The sequence below is a fragment of the Lepidothrix coronata genome, unplaced genomic scaffold, assembly GCF_001604755.1.
Source record: "Lepidothrix coronata isolate B3197 unplaced genomic scaffold, Lepidothrix_coronata-1.0 Scaffold86, whole genome shotgun sequence".
NCBI lineage: Eukaryota > Metazoa > Chordata > Aves > Passeriformes > Pipridae > Lepidothrix > Lepidothrix coronata.
The window spans coordinates 201,888-224,724 of NW_016690266.1; the positions used below are offsets into that span (position 1 = coordinate 201,888).

The 22,837-nt window shown below is 40.2% G+C and overlaps 1 protein-coding gene across 3 annotated transcripts; it reads right to left on the minus strand.

The window, feature by feature from the left end:
• Positions 1-6,979: 6,979 nt before the first annotated feature.
• CCDC14 (coiled-coil domain containing 14) lies at positions 6,980-21,131 on the minus strand. Of its 3 annotated transcripts, none has more exons than XM_017820867.1 (13): positions 21,057-21,131; positions 20,104-20,159; positions 19,564-19,627; positions 18,813-18,885; positions 18,590-18,718; positions 18,019-18,258; positions 17,838-17,932; positions 16,306-16,873; positions 15,636-15,777; positions 14,925-15,004; positions 14,272-14,487; positions 14,059-14,191; positions 6,980-12,654 (listed from the first exon to the last, which is right to left on the minus strand). In XM_017820867.1, exons 1-13 carry the CDS (start codon positions 21,087-21,089, stop codon positions 11,673-11,675), a joined length of 2,811 nt encoding a protein of 936 aa, XP_017676356.1. In that variant the 5' UTR covers positions 21,090-21,131; the 3' UTR covers positions 6,980-11,672. The 3 variants fall into 3 exon arrangements, with proteins under 3 accessions (XP_017676356.1, XP_017676357.1, XP_017676355.1); XM_017820868.1 differs by lacking the exon at positions 21,057-21,131 and adding an exon at positions 20,978-21,019 and having other exon boundaries at positions 14,272-14,490; XM_017820866.1 differs by having other exon boundaries at positions 6,981-12,654; positions 14,272-14,490.
• Positions 21,132-22,837: the final 1,706 nt, after the last annotated feature.

Here is a 22,837-nt window from a genome sequence, read left to right on the forward strand (position 1 = left end):
CCTGGCAGCAGGTATCACAATAATGCTCAGCAGTGCAGGAGAAAGACCTTTCCCAGGTCAGCTCCAGCTGAATTTCCATGGAAATTTCTCATGAGAGATTAGGGCTATCACAGTCACCACTCCTACCTTCTGCAAATGTCTCAGGCATATTTTAAGCTTGTCTTTCACCAAAACATAGAATTTAGTTGAAAAGAAAATAAATAGGACAATACAAATGTATTTGTTACATCCAAGGCTCGGGTAAGAGATCCCTGACAGAATCCCACTGCCAGACAAACCATACAGTCGCATATAGGGAAAGTGTTTAGGAAAAATCCTGCCAAAAACTGAAGTTTAGCTAGAAGTTACTCAGCCTAACTGTAAAAAATGGAAATATTCAAGGAACTCCTCAATATAAGTAATATAAACCTACCATGAGTCTGTTCCTGAATGCTAACTCACAGAATCACAGAATATGCCGAATTGTAAGGGACCCACAAGGTTTGTTGAGTCCAAACCTCAGCCCTGCACAGGACCCTCCCCAAGAGTCACACCATGTGCCCAAGAGTATCATCCAAGTGCTTCTTGAACTCTGTCAGGCTTGGTGCTGTGACCACTTCCCTGGGGAGCCTGTTCCAGTGCCCAAACACCCTCTGGGTGAAGAACCTTTTGCTAATATCCATCCTAACCCCCCCATGGCACAACTTCAGGCCACTCCCTTGGGTCCTGTCACTGGTCACCACAGAGAAGAGATCAGTGCCTGCCCCCCCCCCCCTTACCCTCCCAAGGAAGTTGTAACTGCAATGAGGTCTCCCCTCAGTCTCCTCCAGGCTGAACAGACCAAGTGACTTCAGCTGCTCCTCATTCGGCTTCCCCTCAAGGCCCTTCACCATCTTCATTGCCCTCCTTTGGACACTCTCTAAGAGTAAAGAAAGAGTATCTTTATTCTATTGTGGTGCCCAAAACTGCACACAATATTCAAGGTGAGGCCACACCAGTGCAGAGCAGAGTGGAACACTCCCCTCCCCTCGACCCACTGGCGATGCTTTGCCTGATGCCCCCCAGAACATGGTTGGCCCTCCTGGCTGCCAGGGCACTGCTGACCCATATTCAATTTGCCATCGACCAGGACCCCCAGGCCCCTTTCCACGGCCCTGCTTTCCAGCATCTAATTCCCCAGTCTGTCCATATATTCAGGGTCGCCCCATTCCAGGTGCAGAATTCAACACTTTTCCTTGTTGAACTTCATATGGTTGGTGATTGCCCACCTCTAATTTGTCAAGGTCTCTGTGCGGGGCCTCCCTGCCTAACTCCTCGGACCCTATATCTGTGTAGGCATTTGCCATTCAAAAAAGAGTGTGGTAGTGTTTTAATTTATAGCTGTCTCAACAAATAAACACAAATAAAGTCAGAACTTTAGGATTTATATTTTATTTTGTAGGGATGGTCAAATGGTTAGCAGAAATTACTGGCTGTAATTAAAGCTGGCTTGTTTTCTTGGCTTGTTTTATAGGTAAGAATTTTAACATTCTTTTAATTACTTGTTTTGTATTTCTTTTAATTACTTGATGTGTTTAACCTCCAAAGTCTTTTCTTCATTGAAAACATACTGCAATGATAACTCCAGTGAAAAGCTCCATATATTCTTACCTTATGTGTAAAGCTTCTTTAAAGGTATACTAATATATTTTATTGGCTAAGTTTTGAAATGCATATGAGGAAACTTCATTTTGCTATCGCTGTTAGTATGTATCTAGCTTTATATAAAGTTTATCTCTGGCATCAGGATTAAGTTAGTGCTTTGTATTTGTCTCTAGTAGCAACAGAACAAGTGGACAGGAAAGCAAAGCTTTCCTCTTTGAAACCCCAAAATAAAGCTTGTAGTAGTGATACCACATTGCTGGGGTACTTTGTAGAGTATCTTTTTAAAACTGGTTTTCTGTCACTAGATACAGGTTGTAGCTGGTGCATAACTGGAACTTCTTTTCTTTTAAAAGCCATGTCTCAGTTTCATATCTCTTTGGATGGTGATTAGCTTCACTAATAAGTTTCAGGCCTTGATCTCACTGGAAGCAGATTCAGAATGGCTGTACAAGGGCATTTAATGTTATAATGTTATAATAAAAAACTGCTTGAGTACATTTCTTACTAGCAAACTGCTTCTTTTGTTTCTGAAGCACCAGACACACAAACCTTCATTTATCACAAAGTCTCTGATCTCTGTTTATTTGTGTTAACCTTTTCTGTACATAGTAAAGCTTTCCATTGTAAGAAATGGATCAGGAGGTGTCATCTTGGTACTGATCCTTCAGGGAAAGTGATGATAAACGAATAACAGAGTGACACAGTGATTCTGAATTAACCAACTGAGTACACATGTAAGGGTTACACAGATTTCAGTGTGGTGAATATTGCTGGTGGTGTTCTATTTGTAGAATAATAGAAATTTGTAGAAAAATATTTATGGCCCTCAACAAAGGAAGCTAAAGAATATGGAGTTGAATCTTTGTTTTTAAATATTCTGGGATGACTCTTTAAGTCCTTCCCTGTCTGTGGAAAAAGTCAGTTTTCATTAAACTCCAGACACCCTTCTAGTAGTAGTCCTAATATTCTCTAGATCAGTGAAAGCATTTGGTAAACACATTGGGCCTGAAGCGTATTGCAATTTATATGAGAAGATGAGACTATTGCATTTTATTATCAATTAAGGATGGAGCAGGAAGAACAGAATAACTGCAAGCTTAGCCAACAGATCCTGTCAGCTATTAGTTTCTCTATTAAATAGTATAAGCACCGAATAATTTAACAAATACAAGTCCTGATACTAAAACTGAGATTCAGAGCACATTCATAGGCTTGGAGCCAAGATACTTACACTGATCACAAGTGCACAGGCTTTATAAGCATTCTTTGGAGAACTTGGCTTGAAGTTTCCCTGCAAGTTAAGCTATGATTTATAATGAACTACTCACAGACATTCAGATGTCATTATGGTAAGTGTTTGCTTCCTCCAGCGGATAACTGAGGAAGACTCTTATCCCAGTAAGAATCTTGGGAGGAAGATGGGAGTAGAACCATATACTGTGTGGTATTTGCAAGGAGAGAAGTATGGCAGGAAGGAAAGGGAGAGGCTTTAATGTATAAGCATAAAGCCACAAAGATTAGACCAAGAAATGCAAAACCGCTCCAGAGGAAAAAAGTGCAGTCTCTGAATGTTAATGAGTGCAATAATCACAGAAGGAACATATTAATTGTAACCTTGATTTAATTGTCAATATTTGCGAGAGGTGGATTGGAACAACAAGACTAGTTAATGTTCCCTTAAACTGTCAGAACAACTTCTTTAGAATCCTGCAAAACCACAAATACTAAACCTCTAGTGACTCGACGCACTACACTGCCAGACTGTCTAGAGCATAGGCTGAGAATGATCAATTACAAGCCTTGTGACTCAAGTAATGAATCTTCTCACAAGCCTGTAAAGTAATCTTCAAAAGGAAAAGGGTTCTTTTGCTAATTTTTGGAGCCCTGAATGATTTTTCAACAAACCCAGGCACTTTAAAATGACTTCCATTTGCAGTCCTCCCAGGTCTCTGTAAAAGGAAGGCTATTCCGGTACATTTAGGCTATAGGTGTGTTCCTGTTCACAAGGTAAAGAAGCTGCTGCTCAGTTACTTCAGCAGAGGAGATCCAGCTGAAGGAGCCAAGTGAGGGGGAAATTTCTAGACTTTTAAAAGTTGTTTCTGGAATTTAGAAGCAAAATGTTTCTAATTGTGGCTTCTGTGGGATGAAATGACTGATGAAATAGTGTATTTGGAAGATGTGGCCAAATCCCAAGCAACCACTTTCTGCAGCATGGCTGGATGACAACAGCTTTTGTTGTAGCTGGGTAAAATAGCATTTTAGAAATTCCCTGAGCTGTTTACAAAGGAAGAAAATCAGCTTCAGATAACTTTTAGAAATGGTCCCTTTTGTACTCTCATGGGCACCAAATTTTGGCGTCGCGCAAGATCATGCTTGGAGACCATTAGGCAGGAAGGGACCTGTACTGCAGGCACATGACTATTGCCCTATCACTTTTGGAATCTCTGGTGGAAGCTTCTAAGAGGCCATCAGAATATATTTAGAAAACATCTCAGTAATTTAAAATATTAATGGTGAACATGTGTTGTAACTGCAGTTAATCAAGCGTTGATAAAAGAATCCGAGCGTAAACAATTACACACTCCCCAGAACATTTCCTGAGTGGCACTAACAATAGCAGCTCTTCTGTACATGGCCTGAGCCGGTCTGTGTCAATGAAGGGTGTCTGGGTCTCCCTGGTGGGCTTGTGGTGATGATTCCTGCTCTTGTTTCCAGAGCCAGCTGCTGGGAGAGAGGCTCTGCTGCAGGGACTGCACTCCGAGCCTGGCGCTCGGAGAAGTGATTTCCCAGGGGATGTCTTAACCCTTTTGTAAGGATTAGGGCTGGATTATGAGATTTCAGAGGCAAAAGTGGAGTAAAGACAGTGATGGCACATGAAGGAGTGTTTGAGGGGTGTTCACCAAACGCGGTGAATGAACGGGCTGGGCTGTGACTCCTTGGTCTGTACGCAAACTGCTCCTGCTGTGTCAGTTGACACTGTGGTTGGTGTTGCTGCCTCCCCTTGCAGAGGGAAGGTTGGCGTTTGTGACTCCTTGAGATGAGGCATCTCAGAGGCTTCCTAACAGCATAGGAGTGGTTGCAAGGACCCTGTTCAGGTACGCTCCTTGGAAGAGCTAGGAAGCTTGAACAGATAAATATCCATATTTGCTCAGCATATGTTGCACTGAGCAAATTGGACTGATGATGGATAGTATTTTTAAAATAAAAATAGTAAGTGCTTTTGAAAGAACTCACTTCCAAATTTCATCTGAGCCTGTTGTTCCTTAGTCAATGGCTGCTATGAAATGAATCACCTAACCTCTATCTTCATTGTTTGCAGAGAGGCTCCACTGCTCTCTTGCACAGAGGATCATGGTTTAAAAGCTGGACTAGGTGTCAACATTCCCATGTGTTTGCTGTTACAGAGGGAAAGTGACAACCAGTAGTCCTTAAATTTCACGGCCTGGCCCAGGGGTCTGTGCGAGACACAAAAATGCCACAGTGAAAATTTTTCTGAATGGAAATGCAAACTTTATTTGGAGACACCACCAGTGCTGGAGAGAGCTCAGTGTCATGGTGAACTGCTGCATCTCTGCAGACTGGGAGGGAAGGGGGATGAAGGTTGAGGGAGTGTATGTGAACATCTTCATGGTGGTATCAGTCTGAAGTCTTGGGAGGCAGAGTTGTTGGCCCCACTTTGCTTGTGTTTCTTGGAAAGGGGGTGCTGGGGCAAGGGTGTTGTTGGGATGATCTTAGTATTGATACTAACTATGGAAGAGAACTGGCATTCCCTAGGGAATAAAGAAAACCAGAAACTGATGTTAAAGCTATTTCTATTCTAGATTATGCCAAGAAAAATATTTTACACTTAGCTTAATATCATAATTGCAAGTCCAAAACCATCACTGCTAGCTTCTAAATACAGAATAGAATCTGGGAGGAGGCAGTAAGAAAATATATGTTTTGGCTTTATGTTTGCAGCAGAGAAGTAGCCAGAATTCATCATGGGCTTGGACAAAACAAGGAGTCTTAAAAGAAATAATACTTCTAAGTAGTCTTTAGACATTCAAATACTTCAAGAGCCTATAAACCACATAATGTTAACTGTAGCACAGGTGGCCACTACACTGACTAGTTTAAGCTGCTCTTTTTGCAGTCAGTAAAGCACCAATTTTAGACTGTCTTTGTAAAAACTTCAGTAATGGATGTTCACATTCATGCAAAAAGGAGATTTTCAGCCTATGTCACTACTGTTGAACTTGCAATGCTACTGGTGTCACGTAATGACTGGGGTTTGTCGCATGACTGTGCACTGTGACTGAAGTCTTTTGTGGGGCCAAGAGGTATCTATGGGATAATATTCTTTCCATTCTGTGCCCTGATAAACAGAATATATCTGTGAAAGCACTGGGCTTTCAGTTCAGCTTGGTATTTTTTCTTCAAATAGCATGTGAAGTCACTGATGATGCATTTAAGTATGACCACAGGACCTGTGTAAATCCAAATTTCAGTTGACATATTTTGTTCACATGTGATTTCATCCCTAAAAAAGATCACCATGTAACTGTGGCATTTCCACCAAGCATTGGGAGGAAAAGCAGTGTCGTCTGCTTACAGAGAGGTACCTTTCCCTCAGCTCACTGCAATAACAAGTGAAAACAGCTATAGTGAATACACTTGCCAAGACAATCCAGAAACCATCCATTTTCACAGATAAACAGAAATCTGGAGACTAAAAACTAAGGAAATTACTTTCTTCTCTACTGAAAAGATTTCTCAGCATATGTACAGTGTGTGTAGACACCGTATGTGCTCAAGTGTGCATCTTCAAAAAAGCCCATCAAACTCTCTCCTATTCTTATGCTGCAGAAAGACCTGGTCAACTGCAATAGTGATTGAAGCTTGGGTGAAGGGACAGGTTGTTCTGTTCAGGCTCCAATCTGGTTACAGCTCAAATCATAGGAACGGTCATGCAAGTTACAATCACTCTTGGTTTCACATGAAAGCAGAGATGCTGAAGTGAGCTCAGCAATAAGACCTCAGTTTGACTGCCCTGTATCAAAGGCTCTGCAGGCACTCTGTTGTGTAAAGAAATTATGGAAGGGATTCCCTGAATTTTGGGGAAGATGGATACTTTGTCTAACACCATTTGCATTAATCTTGATTAAGAACCACTTGAGATGACCTGCCTGAGCTTAGTTGGAAACAGATCATGACAGATCATCTGATCTACCTAGGATGGTTTAGAGCTAAATCTGTGTTTGGACTGAATTGTTTTTCATACCCACTTTAATACTCAAAATCTGACGTGAGATTTTCATCTGTCCGTGTAAGTTCTGGTGCAGTGGCAGGTGTGCAGACCTGTCCTAGCTGGCCTATTCAAACTTGAATATTTCTCTGCACTATTTGGGGATCATTGCAGTGACTAAATCTATGATTGTTTTTTTAATTTTTTTTCCTTCATCTGTTTCTCTGATCTAACAAGGGAAATGTTTCTTTCCCTTCTAAGGAAAAAAAAATCACCCTTGTTAAGAATGCCTGAGTAAGTCAGTGACTTAAGAAATGTACTTGAGGCACCAGTAGAATTCCCTAGGGTTTTTTTTTATTTATTTATTTTGTAAAATATTGAGCTGTAAAACCTTCCTTTCATACATAACTGCATGATGTTGCCACTTGACCACAATCGGTGTCCCAGGTAGCTTATTTACACACACAGATGCAGCACTGGCTTCACTTCAGCAAATCTTTAATTCCCTATGAAGTTTCTGATGGAATTGGACACAGTAGTAAGACAGCAATCCTCTGTGTCTGCAGGGAGCCATTACCATTCCCCAGTTCTTGGAGTGGGACACCGGACTACAGGCATTTATTGCTCAAGAAGTCAGAGGAGGGAATTATATACAGGTTAAACTCAGGTATTCAGTATTGTCCACTCTTTTCTATTTTCCATAAGGAAAAGTGTTCATAAAAAGAAAATGACTGTTAAGAGCTTGATGAAATGTGTTTTAAGAGTTCCTTTCTTTCCACACCACCGAGAAGTGCAGATGTCAACTTCACAGAATATGCTTTGTAAAAATGAAACTCCTGTAACTTTTGTGTTTACAAGAAAAATCTAGAGGAGGCCACATAAAATCACAGAATTGTTTGGTTGGAAGGGACCTTAAAGATTATCTTGTTCCAACCCCCTGCCATGGCCAGGGACACCTTCCACTAGATCAGGTTGCCCAAAGCATCGTTTAACCTGGCCTTGACCACCTCCAGGAATAGGGCATCCACAACTTCTCTGGGAAACCTGTTTCAGTGTCTCACCACCCTCATAGTGAAGAATTTTTTCCTAATATCTAATCATGATCACTGATATTGTAGCTGCTGAGCTGTTACTTTTAAGTTTATCCTTGCAACAGAAGAAATGATTCACAGCAGCTATTGCTGAACATAGAATAATGATTTCATGTTGAGCAGAGCAGTTTCATATATCCTTTTTATTTGGAGGCTGATACAGTGATGGATGGAACCTGAAACCAGCTTTTCTGGCCAAACTGGAAAGTCTTGCTGAATACTTGTTGAGCTGTATGATCAAGTAGCCACCTGTGATAAATTCCTCAGCCCAACTAGTTGTGCTTTTCTCAATTTGGCATCATAAGGTTCAACCATAGATCTTTGCAAATCCTGAAAATACACTATAAGTACTTACAATGCAGTGGAAGAAAATCTTAAGCTGTTTTTCTCATGACCCTGGTAAAACAGCAGGTGTGGAAGAACAGGCTTTGAGACGCACAGGAGATGGTTCCTTTCAAAACTGCCCCAAACATCTCATAGCTGTTTACACGAGTGATAGCCTGGCTACAGAAACAGGCTCCACAGCTGGCTGCCCTTTGTCTGATCCCTCAGGTCTGAGGAAGGCCTTACACAATATATCTAACTGAATTTAAAGACTACCTTTTATTTGTTCCTTAGAAACAACTGCAAAATTTCATGTGCAACACGAAAATGACTCATATAGCTGACATAGTGGCTCAATTCATTATTGCATTCTCTTGCCTCTTGCAAGCTCTCCTAAAGCATCCTTAAAAAACCTGAAACAAAAAGGGAGTTTGAATTCTGTTGCAGATACAGTTTGACTCCTCTACCTCATTGTAGGGATGTGTCCAAAACCAGATGTCAAATGAAGATTGTATTGCTCTTATTGGGGTGGTTGGTGTGAGTGCTGGATTTACACAGGTAAAAATTCTGTCCTGCTTCCAAATAGAAAGTTACAGTTTTTAGCTGCTGGGGAAACAAAGTTTGGCATTGGAATCTAGCCAGGCAGCTCAAACAATTGGATCACAGTGAAAGGTTCTTAAATGTAACTCAGGAATGTAACCTAAATCAGGAATGTAACTGAGTCAATGAAAGATACAGGCCTAAGGACTACATGTGTGCAACAAGGATGAATCCTAGTAACTCCCAATTCATCATATCCTGATCAGTGAAGGGCAGAAATATGTGCTGCAGCTTGAGCTACTCCAATGTTCCAAGCATTGGTGTTGACAGAAGTGATGCCTTTGGTCCATAGTGAATTTTACCTCCTTATTATAGGAATAAGAATAACTTAAACTGTTTTATGCACCAAATATAAAAATTTCTTTCTACTCAGTCATTTGGGATCTTATTTAGGATGTACTTGCAAGACTGCAAATTTGAGTGGTAAAAACATGTGACAAAATGTGCAAATTTAGGATTGCCTTTATTTTCTGTAGGGATTATTTACTACATACACACATTAAAAGAATGAGTTTGTAAGCCTTCTGTTGAGGCTATGAGAACACCAGTTATGTTGATTTCCACAGATTCAATGCCCTGTTTTGGGTTGAATCCTAGAAGCCTTTCCCAGCTTTAAGAGACTTAGATATTTGATCTTGTTGAATTTTGCTTCCACAACAGTGCACATTCATAATGCCCATACACGGGAAGTTTTATAATTCATTAGGATGCTATAGTTCTGATTGACATGTTTGAGTACAAAACAAAGAACCACATTAAAGACGTTGTCTCCTTCCTGTTTCTTCTTCTAAGCTTCTCCTCCTTGCAAGCGGATACACATTTCAAACCTGCTGATACGTCATTATCCACAAGAGGGTTTTCTAGTAGTCATCTCCTGCTTTGATAGGACTGACTTTGTGACAACGAACAGGACAGGAGTAAGATGGTGTAACATCTTCCCTCATTGAGACAAAAGTGAATGTAAATGTTCTCAACCAAAGAACAACGAGCTTAAGTATCCTGACACCACAGCTGCCTTATGCAGATTGCAACTATCTTTGGCCAGGACAAATACCCTCCTTCAAATGGAGAAAGTCCTAGCTGCAAGAAGAAAACTGAATTAGTTTGTCTATTAATTAATATTCTTCCCATCTTTCCTCAACTTTCTTATGAGTTTTAAAGACTAGAATTTATTGTAGCTTGTCTTTAATCTCCACCGTAATAATAGTTTAAATCTTGCTTAGCTTCTACACTGAAACTGCTTGTAGATATTTAATTAAAGCTTTCATACCATCAACCTTATATTGAATGTGAACACAAGGAGCATGGAGAGCACCAAGAAATCCAGGCCAAGCCTTAAAAGCATTCTAAATCACTGAAGTCACTATTTAGTCTAACTTTCCTTTTTCGAAGCAGGAGTGCCAGTTGGCATCTTCTGTAGTATGTGTTGTCTTCATACCTTTGTATGACTCAGTTACCAGTAACTAAAATAATCACAGAACTGCTTCCCAGCACAATGCATGGACTTTAAAATGTGTTCATTCAAGCAACTAACCATGAGGGACTCTTCTTCTACTTGGAAACATACAAGAAAACAGTACCAGGAAGCACAGCAATGTTTTCTAGGAAAAAAAAAAAAGCAATGCTGCAGAAAGAGCAATCTTAAATTCAGGTCCTTATATTGCTGTTTCTTTTCCAAAGATATTTTCCCTGAAAAACAGCACTGAAGCACTGCTAAGAGCACAAGAGGAGCAGAATGGTGGCAATAACACCACCTTCCTGTACCTGTACCTTAAACATTTATGTTATGCATATTCTTGAGACTGAGATGTGGAAAGGCCTGTCGGGGAGAACAGCGGACTGGAATCATTCCCCCTTCCGCTCCCATTCCTGTGAGAGTCAATTTGGGTGATTCAGTCCAGACTCTCTGTATTTATGCCCAGTAGATGTTTGACATCTCAACAACTGTGGAATTTCCATGCCTTCCTCACACTGTACATTCTGGTGCTTTGCTAACTGCACTGGTTTGCCAGCTTTCACTAATTCCTCATTTGTCTCCTTTGTGTCAGCTGTGCTGCTTCTGTTTCTCAGCGTCAGCCTGTTTGTTCTGTGTTTATCCACGGGTTCTATATTCTTTTACTTTAGATAAAAATCAAACATTAGTAAAAGTATAACCTAAAACAGAACTGTAGAAAGCAACAGAACTTTGATAGTTCTTCTCTTCCTCTCACCTGAACTCTCCATCAACTTCTTCCTTTGAGGAAAATGGTCCAAAGAGAAAACTGAGTTTTATCAGTGATGAGTGAAAAAGGATTACTTCATGTATTTTATATGATCTACCATACACTACAAATCCCATATGATGGCTGCATTTATTTTTGGAATAGCATGATCCTGACTTAGCAACTGTAACTCTCAGCATTCCTGCTGCTCTGTAGACAGCTCTTCCCTGGCCTCTACCTGTGGAACCTCTTGCTCATGTATAGCACCTTGCAACAGTTCTTAGGGGAAGGAAAAAAAACCCATGAGTAAACAAGTACATTTAATTTTCAAGTATAATTAATTTTGCAAGTAAAGAGTATAAACCTAAGTAATAATTAAAAAACCCCCAAACTATTTATATCTTATATAAAAAGCCAGTTATTTCAAGTTGTACACATCAAGGGAAACAGTGCCACAGCTTAATGAGGAACAAATTCTATCCATAGCTGAAACAGCTAAGCACAAGTTATTACATACAAATATACATATCTGCACCATACTTATTAATATACTTTAGAAAAACCTAATTTTTCCGAACAAGGGCAGCCCATTTCCCCTCCTCATAATCATTGTTTCCTGATGTTACTCTGCAGAGTCCTTTGTAACTTGGCTATGTTGGCATCCAAGGCTGCTAAACTATTCTTAAAGTCCTCTTCATCTCGAGAAGTAAATGTTGAGAAAGAGGTTGCACTCCACTCAGACCTCACTGATAAACCATCAAATGAAATGCAACTAAAATCAGCTGGTTTACTACCTTTTCTCTGAGAAATCTCTGTTGGAAATGGCATTGATACACGAGGGTATGTACCAGGCTGAGGTTGGTCTGGTTTATCTGTGGAATCTTTAGCAGCTCCACTTGGAATGACTTTTGATCTCATTTGGACTTTGTCTCCTTCCAACTTTGCTTTATCCCCTGTAACTTCAAGAGTGTTTTCCACAGTCTTTTTCACACTGTACCCAGCACTTAACTTATCCAGTACAGTTGGATCCTTTGACAGCTCACATCCACACTGCGGCACAGAACTTGGGAGCTCACAGAAATCCAAAGTTTTACAAGCCCCTCTACTCTGGGGTAGCACACCAGTTCTTTCAGAGACTGGCTGCTGTTTTTTAGAGGCACTGCTAGTCAATGGAATATAAATTGTCTCATCCAACTTGTTTTGGTCATCTAGTAAAGTCCCAGAATCACTAACTGTTTCTGCGTCTTGGTTCAATGAAGTTTGTAGTGCTCTGGGAGCTGATGTTCCTTCTTCTTTGAATGTACTGTTTATTTTACTTCCTTCAGCATCAAACTTTTCATAGGCCAGATTTTGCATTTCCATGTTTCCACTTTCATTTGCGAATTGAAGATCTGTATCTATCAAAATATGATCCATTTCTAATTTTTTAAGGTAAGTCATTACTGCAGTACTCCCAGGAAATGGCTCAGGTTGCATCTGCTTTTCGTGGTCTTCCAAAAGAGACTTTGAGAGAGCTTTTTCAGGTTTGGGTCTGACGTTGTCCGCTGTGAGATCAGACAGAAGCTTGGCCATACTGCCCTGCAAGGTTCTGTTTAGGTAAGATCAGTACAACAGGTTCAAAATTAGTCACTAAAAAGAGTAGTTAAAAACTTTTCCATAGGACCAAAACAGTAGATTTATCAGACTGTGGCAAAGTGGCAATGCTCTTTCCACATATTGTCATAAAATGTAGTACAAACATGAACCAATTCCAAGTTTCTTGAACTTTTCTTCAGCTCAGTATGGTTATAAAACAACTGGAATAGCAAAACCCAATGAAGTTCTCCAGATTATTCCTGGTTTACCTGACATTGTGTGGCACAAAATGAAATAAACTGATGCCAAGAAACTCTTCAAAGCAGACAGAAGAAGTTATCAAAATCCCTACAAAATGTTTTCTGAATTATTGTTCCCATTACATCTAAAAATATGATAAAAAATATTATAAAGGAAATAATTCTTTTAACTTTCTGCTTTGTACATCAAAAGCAATTCATGTTTAGATGCTTAAGTCTATAGCAGATACATAAACACAAGCAGTAAGACATTATTACACCACCATCTGGTGGTCAGTATAGCAGCCACAGAAGTGTCTAAAATTCTACTGAATAATTTAAAATGTTGATTAAAAATATTCTGCTGTTTCCATCAGTACCAACTATAAACATGACAAACAACAGTTTTGTTTCCTGAACACAGAATGTCCAAACCAATTTTTTGTGCATACCACTATGCAGCTGCAAAACCCTATTTATGTCTCCCAGCTTGCTGCTATTTTTATCATAAAAGACTGTGACAAAATAAATTCACAATAGTAGTAGTTCTAAAAAAAAAAATGTGAGTAACACCACCTTCATTCAGTGATTGAAGAACTTCTACCTCTACCCATAATTATATCTGGGCATAATCTACTTCAAATGTCTGTACAGTTAAAGAAAGGACTGCTCATTCCCACAGGAAGAGCTTGCTGTGGGTCCTGAAGGCAGATCTTCTCTGCCAGTTGTTCTCAAAACTAGACCAATATAAACTAGACCACTGTAAAAAAAATTCAGGTGAAGAGTTAGTTTCCAAATTCTACACCTTCAAGGGAAGTATCAGTACGTTTTCAGGTCCTTACCCTTCCCATGGAACAACTTATTGCCAGATCTGCTATTAAGAGTTAAAACTTCACACAAGTTACTGCAGATATTATTTTACTTTACCACAGAATTCAAGTCATGGAATATGACAAATTTGTTTAAACAAAATTATATCACCATTGTAACAAAAGTAACTACAAAGAGAATTTTAGCCTGTGTTACCTCCTACCACCAAGATACTAAGATTACAGTAATCCACAGCATAAAAAAAAAAAAGAAAAAACTAGGGAAAAAAACCACAAACAAACAAACAAAAAAACCAAACAAAAAAGACCAATGTCAAGAGGCAAAAAAAAATGCTTAGCCAACAGTACCTGGTTAATTCCCGCAGTCTCTTAACCTCGGCATCCCGCTGACGTAATGTTATGCCCAAAATCTTATTTTCTTTCTCTGAAGCTTCCAGCTTAAACTGAAGGCTCTTCACATTTCCTAATGCTTCTTCCACTTCTGAAATGCCAAGAAGAATTTACCTAATTATTTGAGTTCTAAAACATTAAACAAAGAATAACCAAATTGAAAACACGTACCAATCTTGAGCTTGGTGGAATGAATGTCATAATGCTGTTTGTTTTCAAGCAATTCTTCTTCTTTATCTTGAATAACTTTTGCAAGATGTTTATTTTCTTCCTTCTGACTTTCTACTATTTTAAGAAGTTCTTCATTTTTAGCCTGCAGTGAATCAAGGCCTTTCTGCGATTCTTTCAATTGACTCTGGAGCATCATATTCAAGGACTGCAAAGAAACTACTACCAAAAGTAAAACATAAAAAGTTTAAGTGTTTTGTAGGGTAGTTTGAATTGCTAAACCAAACTAAGCTTTTAAATAATCTTGGTAATATGCATTTTGGTTACAAATAGAGGAAGGGGTTTTTGCAGCAGCAAGATAAAGCTCAAGCTTTCTTCTTAATTATCTGTCATCTTCATTTTAAGAGGCACATAAGGAAAAATAATCTGCTTGGCAGCTGAAGAGCCAAGTCTGACTGTGGAGCCTAAAAAGGCCCAACAGCCCATGCAAATGCAGCCACATGATTAGACCCACAACACTTAGTTTGGTTGCCACTAAAGGCTGCAATACATACAGACATAGGAAGATACAAATATATAAATAAAAAATAACAGTATCTATTGAAATAAAGCTGTAACAAATATTCCCCTGACAAGCAACATTATCAGTACTTTACATTCATAATTGCAGCTCTGTCCAGATTTCTTCTCACTAGTGTCTTGTTCCCTGAGTTTCTGGTTTAATATTCTTAGTCTCCTAGATGGGAATTGTGAAAAAGCACAAATTCAGAAGTATTAGAATTAGCTCAAAAGCACTGCACTTTAAATTAGTTTGGTAAGAAGTTGCTACTGAGAATTAAATGTAATGGAATGTTTCAGAAATATAAAAAAGTTTTAATAACATGTTTTTCTTACATTCCTGTACTTCTTCAACACAAAAGACCCTTTGCACATTCTGGTATATATCCTTCCCCCTGCTCTGAAGTCAAGTGCTACTCAGTAATGCATTTGAGAGCTCCCCTGAAATGAGAGACACTTTTGCATTTGAGAATGGTCTACAAAAAGAATATGAGCAGGCTAACTATGTTGATACTGCAGTTTTCAGAACAGTGCATTGATCCCACCCAGCCAAAGGCCCAGTCACGAGATAACCAACACTATTAAGACATTGGTATTAACTGAAGACTTGCTGTGTGTTAGTTATTTATTTGTAAGGTATACAGCCTCACCAACACACTTTCCAGTACATAAATACTGCACAGACAAGAAGGGAAGAGCCCTAACATGTACACCACGACAATGATAGAACACAGGCAATTTAGAACAGGCCAGTTAAAGGTGCTTTAGGCACATCTGCAGTAACCACAGGATCGCTGACAGTTCCTGACCTGCGCAGCTGGGCATTTTCACTCCTGAGAGGCTGTAAAGCCAGTGCTATTTCAGCTTGGATGTTTGTACTTCCCACTACAGCGGGGAGCAATGATATGCAACCTTCTATTTCACTCATCAACCTCAGCATTTCTGGATCATCTGCAAGAGGGGAGGGGAAAAATGACATTCAATAAACCTATAAAGCTGCAATATGACAGTAATATTTTACATGTGATTAAGCAATCTACAAAGTGATTTACTAATATCTACATTGTTTTCCCCAGGAAAACCTCATCTTTAACTATATTTATTTAAAATTGTTAAGCTTGACTATGAAAACTATTCTTTACATCCTCAATAAAACACAAGCCACCATCTCTCCAACCAGCCTTGGTGGGATTGCTGTTGCAACATGTCCACACTGGGCCCTCTCTCAGGGGAAAGGTCTGTATACGAAATAGGAACAATCCTTACCCCAGATGTTATGATAATGTTAAAATAGTCCAAAAAATAATTTAATACTTACGCAGAGTGAAACCTGAAGGTATTGCTCTTGTGGAAAACCATGCTAAGATGTCACACACCATCTGACACACACAACTTGCAGAAGCTGAAGTGCTCACATTTAACAAAGCTCTTGTGTTATTTATATGTAATAACTCCACTGCACAACAAAAATGTCCTCACCTTGATCTGTTATCAGTTCTCTGAGTTCACCCATAAGATATTTTACAGTCATAACTTTATGAGCTGTTTCTTCTGGACTTTCTCTTCTAGATTTTAGAACTTTCTTCACACAACTTGTCCTACAGCCTGTATCTCTCACCGGAGCTATGTCAAGGACATTCAATTCATCTTCCTCACTGACCACATCCTCACTGTGCTCTTCAGGAGTATCTTCCTCCGTGTCACTTGAGCCATCATGTTGTGCTGGACAATGCTGATGACACCTCTGTTCAGTGCTGCCATTCAGTCCCTCACGTGATTGTAACAGGGCCAGGTGAGCTTGTATGCACCTTATCAAATCTGCTTCTTTTATCTGATGCTCTTGGCTTGGGGTCATCTCTCTGGCAGAAGATGCTGGGATCAATGTAGGCACTGTAGGGATCGAAGGACCTGGTGCTATACAAGGGACCACACTAGGAAGAGCAGTGCCAGACTGCACTTGTACAGCAGGAGCAGCAGAAACTACTGGGAAAACCACAGGTCCTCCCATCTCTGGCACACATCCACTGGCACTATCTACAGGAACACCCTGCATAAAGAATATTCAAATTAAACAAAAACTTAACATAATTTCTAAATCTTTATAAAAAAAACCACAAACAACACTACTCTTGTCTGACTCAATGTAGTCTCGATCATTCTTTACTAATTATAAGAACAAATTATTAACTGAATAATTTTCCTGTATAATAAGGAGTAATTAAAATGTAAATCTGGTTTAGATTGTCTTTATCTTAAATGTTACTGGCAACATTAAAGCATAGTTCTTTTTCAAGTGTTCTATAAAGAAAAAAACGTCAGCGGTGTTTCTTGAATCCATCCAGAACAGGGAAGAAAGAAGAAAAAAAAAAAAAAGGACAACACTGTTACCTTTCAAGATTTTAAGCAGATGAATTTCAAAAGTCAAGGCCAGCACTAGCTATACATGGACTGCCTGCAGATGGAAGGTAAGTCTACAGTCTTACAGATTCAAGGTGCAAGCCCTCTACCACACTTCCTGAGGTGGCAGCTGGTTCTCTCCATTAGTTCTATTCTATACCCTGAAACACACAGGCATTTTAACATGTGCCTGTAAGATAATACAGACTGTCGGAAGAAATTATTAACTTGATCATTGGCAGGGAAAAGCTCCATTTGATATATGATTTCTTCTATCAGGAGTTGGTTAATGATCCTAATGTGCATTACTGAGAATGCAATTAACAGTAATCAATAATTTCCTGCACCTTCCATGTTTATTGTCCATTACAGAATTCCCCATGCAGAAACAAGCAGCCAGTTGAAATGCCTCTAATTTCATTTTTTGGTGTCTATATAAGATGTGTTTTGAAAAGTGATATTTTCTCTATTTATTTTGTTCATCGCTACAGATTGAAATATGCAATTTTTTTAAAGGAAAAACATTAGGAAAACTGACAAAATTAAATTTATAAATAAGCAGGCAGTGCTAATTCAGTATGTTTATTAATAGTCAGAATCAAACTTCTACTTACTGACTGAGTAGTTAAGGGATTAGCTGAATGCTGCAGGGACAGTCCTGATGTGGACAAAGGTAACAGATAATTAAAAGCTGCAACATTTTGACATCCTGAAAGAAAACAGCAGAGCTCAGGGAAATTTGGGGCAAAACTCATGCAGTTTAGTAGTCAGCTCTACATTAATAGTTCCACTAACCCTGATTTGAGGTAGGAGAAGGAGTTATAGTAGGAATTTCATTACTCTCCTGTGGTGGTTGGCCAGTTATCAGAGACATCTGAGTTTCCACATGCTCACACAGTTTCTGATACATCACAGGAGAGTGTTGACTGCAAGGCACATGAATAGGTTGAACCATCTGATTCTGTGCTGCACTGGAAAGTTCTTTCTCAGCAGAAGGTGTGGTGGACGAAGCAAATTTTCTATTTGATATTGGCACTGCAGAGAAATAAGGAACAAAAAACCCACCTGAAGTTGCCTGTCTTCTCGAGCTACACAAACCCATTGTGTTCTCTAGCAGATTTGTAAATGCACTCAACTTTCTTTCGTATAGGTGTAACTCAAACATTTGTGAATTTCAGTAACTGTTTACTAAACATTTAAGGTTTTAAAAAACAGTAATTTATGTCTACACCCTTTTGTGGATTCCGCCTGGGATCGGCCCATAACAAATGGCAACAATTATTTGAAGCCTCGCCCCATCTCAGTAAGTTGAGGAGTCTTTCAATGTTGTTCAAGAAAAAAATCAAGCCCAAGAAAGCCCACTTACGAATTTCTTTTCGGACAGGAGCAGGAGTAACATTTCTTGTTAACCCCTTCTTCTTGGAAGTATTTCCTTTGGTTAGCAAAGGCTTGGAAGTAGGTGCTTTCCCAGGTTGTTTATGGACAGCCTCCTTTCCTAGTATTAGTTGAAAGACAAAGCAGTCAACAAAACAAATCAAGAGAGTATTGTGAAACCTAAAAATGTAACTTGCATTTTCAATAGCTACAACCTGTAGCCCCATTTTGTATGAAATTCTTCAGTAAAGCTGCACACTGGTCAAGTCCATCATGGATAGCATCAACCTGCACAAAGAACACACTGCAGTCAGAAAATGAGTACCACTGTTTTCTTTCAGTAAACTCAGGTTTGAGGGGAATAATCTCCACTCTGTCACCTGACAAAGAACAACTGATAACCAGAAAGAAGTTTTCCATATACTACTTTACAATTATATGGACTTTTGCAAACATGTAGATTTCACAAAATAACTAAATTGTGTTGTTGCACCATGTCCATTTGCTGGATTTCGTGTCTTGGTAACTGCATGCGTGTTTTTTCTAATTCTTATTTCCATGTACAGTTAAACTGTTATCTACGGCCTATTTGTATTTTGGAGACAATTGGTTCAGCACTACACAAATCCCAGTGCTGCAGCACTGACTCCATACCACTCTTTGTGCTCTTTTCAGCACAAAAACTTAACAAGTGTGTCTGTTCTTCTGCCAAAACCAGCCCCCGTCCACAAGCAACATATTTGTGTTTGCAAAATGTATCCTGTGCTTTAACGAGATTTGCCAGAGCCAAAGTCACTGCACACAAAACCAACTTGCTTGTATCTGCAAGGTGCAGTACAGACTCTCTTGCTTTGCAGGAGCATTTCAGGTTCAGATTAACCTGCTTTTCTTCTATTACTCATGATATTACAATTTCCCTTCTCTTTAGATAACAGGGATGACTGTATTAAAACGTCACTTAATTACCTGATTGTCAGAGTCCGTGGAAAAGAATTCTGCATCAGTATAACATCCTCTCCTTAAGCCAAACCTGAAAAAGTCAAATTCACTGTTTATACCAACTCCTTAATATGCAGCAAAGTAAAAAACAACTTACTTTCATTCAATAGTAGGAAACAAGAGGAAATTAATTTTATCAAGAAAAAAAATAACTTTCTGAAAACTTTGCATGGCTGCAACAAACATATTTAGCCAACAGCTTAAGTCAAAAGCAAATTCAGCCTCCATTCAACAATCTTACATACAGCTATCAATTATAAAAATTCAATCTACTACAAATAAAACATATGCAGAGTCAACTCTCTATTTTTATATGCAAAATTTCTATTCAGTTTGTGTCTGTCTATTAATGGGCTGCTTAGAACCTGGCCATACTGACTTTCAGCTAAAACCTTTTCTTTACATATACAACAAATTTTGGTTAGTTGTGCAGTGTGACAAGTATAAGATTCCCAAACACTCACACATACACTCAATCTTAAACAGTATTTGTCATCAAAGTCTTACTGTTTTCTTCCATTTGTTAGTTTAACTGCTCCTGACAGCCTTCCAGAGGACAAACCCTGTTGATTACAGAAATACACTTTGATTTTCATGAAGTACTTTCACAACATACTTGAAGACTACCATTGCCCCCCAGTTCCAAGAACTTTTGCAGAAGTGGATCAGTCCAAGGCAATTTACAGCTCCCAGGCCAAGGAGGGGGTAACTGCTGCCAACAGGGACTTAAACTTGTGGGTTTCGTTTCACAAAATGTCCCTTTACAAAGCATGATGCTTTGATAATTTCCACAGCATTCTATAGATACAGTGATTCACTTACTGACATGTCCAAGAGCTGATGTACAAACTCAATAAATACCCACCTGAACCCTGGGGACTTTAAGGATCACACACCACGTGCACACAGGGTGGAAGAACCCTCACACACTCCCAGAGTCACAGGATGGGTCAGGCTGGGAGGGACCACAGTGGGTCCTCTGGTCTAACCTCCCTGCTCAAGCAGGGTCATCCCAGAGCACATGGCACAGGATCGTGTCCAGACGGTTCTGGAATATCTCCAGTGAGGGAGACTCCACACCCTCTCTGTGCAACCTGTTCCCCCCTTTAGATATTTATACACATTGATGAGGTGCCCTCTCAGCCGTCTCTTCTCGAGGCTGAGCAGACCCAGCTCCCTCAGCCTTCCCCCGTAAGAGAGATGCTCCAGTCCCCCAACCACCCTCGCTGCGCTCCGCTGGACCCGCTCCAGGAGCTACATGAGAGACTCGCTCAGAGCTGGACACCGCGCCCCGGTGCGAGTCAGGCTGGGCCCCGGAAGGCCCGACCGCTCGCAGGAGTCGTTACTGGATGGCGGGAGAGGCCCCCGCAGCTCCCCTCACCCCGTCCGGGCACACGCCGGGTCTGTGAGGCCGCGGACGAGCCCGCCCCGCGCCCTCAGCCCCCCCGCCCCGCTGGCACCTTGCGCGGCCGCGCAGCCCCCGCGGCGGCCATGGCCCTGGCCCCGCCCCAGCCCGCGCCCGCCAATAACGGGCCGGTCCGTCCGTGAGGGGGCGGGTCTAACGGAGGGGGCGGGTCTAACGGAGGGGGCGGGTCTAACGGCTGCGCCGGCGGCAGCGGGCGCGGGAAGGGGAAGGAGCGGCGCTGCCGAACGCGGCTGGGGATTGGTGGAGAGCGGGCGCGGAGGAGCCAATGGGAGGAGAGAAGAGGAAAGGGCGGGGCCAAGGTGGCCGTGAGGGGCGGGCGCGCGCCCCGGCCCCGCCCCGCCGCTCCTGAGGGGAAATTCCCCCGTGTAGGGCGAATTGTATGTCCCGGTCCCTTAGAGCTCCTTTCGGAGCAAGAAAATCACTGTAATAGAACAGCTGAAGGAAGGAATATGAGCTAGGGGAACAAAAAAAGAAGATGAAAAAAGCTCAAAACGCTGTGAGGCAACTACCAAGTTAGAGCCAGAACCATTGCTATATTTCTCTCTTAAGGGAGTTTCCAGAAGTTTATAGGTAAATTCTCATTGAAGTGATAGATGTGGGTGCAAGATTTAAATAATGAAGAATTTTTCCAAGTCGTTTAGCAACAAGTAACATATGAAAAAAAAATCCCCGCACCCCAATCCCATCCTTTAGTTTGAAGATACACAGATCAGCACTTCATCATATTTATAAAATACATCACACTCTTAAAATATGTGGGAAAATCGAGCCTTGCAGGTGGGTGGTCACAAAATCAGAGAATCAATTGGGTTGAAAAAGACCTCCTCGATTCCAACCTGTGACCCACCACCAGGAGGTCAGCTATTAGCTGAATAATAGACCTTCTGAACACACAGCATTGAAAGTAATCACATTGACTCAGGCTGAAAACTATGCTGTTAAGAGTACTATAGCAGAAGTAAATATACATAGTCAAACATCTCTGCTCTCCCAATGTGCAAATTGTGTTGTTATTACTGTGTTAACATTTATGCTGAAACTATACTGAACTCAAAGTAAAAATATATTGTGAACACATTTATCATCTTGTCAGAAATAAACCCAAAGAAAACAGTAACCCAGAAGGGTTTTCTCACAGAAATTTGGAGACTGCTTCAATTCTTCTCTTTGAAAAGTTTAAAACAAGAAGATCACCATAATAGAACAGCTGAAGGAAGGAATATAAGCTAGGGAAAAAAAAAAAAAAGAAAAAAGATGAAAACAGCTGAAAAAGATGTGTGGCAACTACGAAATTAGAGCCAGAGCCATTGGTATACTTTTCTCTTAAGGGAGCTTCTGGAATTTTATGGATAAATTCTCATTGAACTGATAGATGTGGGTGCAGTATTTAAGTAAGGAAAAATTATTCCAAATTGTTTAGCAACAAGTGACATATAAAAAAGCCCAATCACCCCACCCCAATCCCATCCTTTAGTATGAAGACACACAGATCAGCACTTCATTCTTTTGCATCAAAAGGAAAATAAATACAGAAGGCCATCAAGCTCAGTTCTTGGCAACTGAACCATTTTGAAACTACAGATGAAACAGCAAGGTTGCCTTATAAATAATTTTTTAAAATGTGGAGAATATCTGAATACCTCTGAACCTGTCTGGTTCTGGTAAAACTGTGATTAAAAAAAAAAATTATTCTTTGTCTTACATACTGAAATGCTTCAATGTCATGTGCTGAGTTCATGCATAGTTATGACAGATTGTTACTCATACTCATCATCGAGTTATGTTTCAGAGAGAAAATTAAATGCCATGTCATGA

Coding starts and splice junctions, on each gene's coding strand:
- CCDC14 (XM_017820866.1), bottom strand. CDS start 21,089: ATGGCCGCCGCGGGGGCTGCGCGGCCGCGCAAG. Junction 18,259..18,589: donor TCCTGTCCGAAAAGAAATTC/GTAAGTGGGCTT, acceptor ATTTCTCTGCAG/TGCCAATATCAAATAGAAAA. Junction 16,874..17,837: donor ATCCCTTAACTACTCAGTCA/GTAAGTAGAAGT, acceptor TTCTTTATGCAG/GGTGTTCCTGTAGATAGTGC.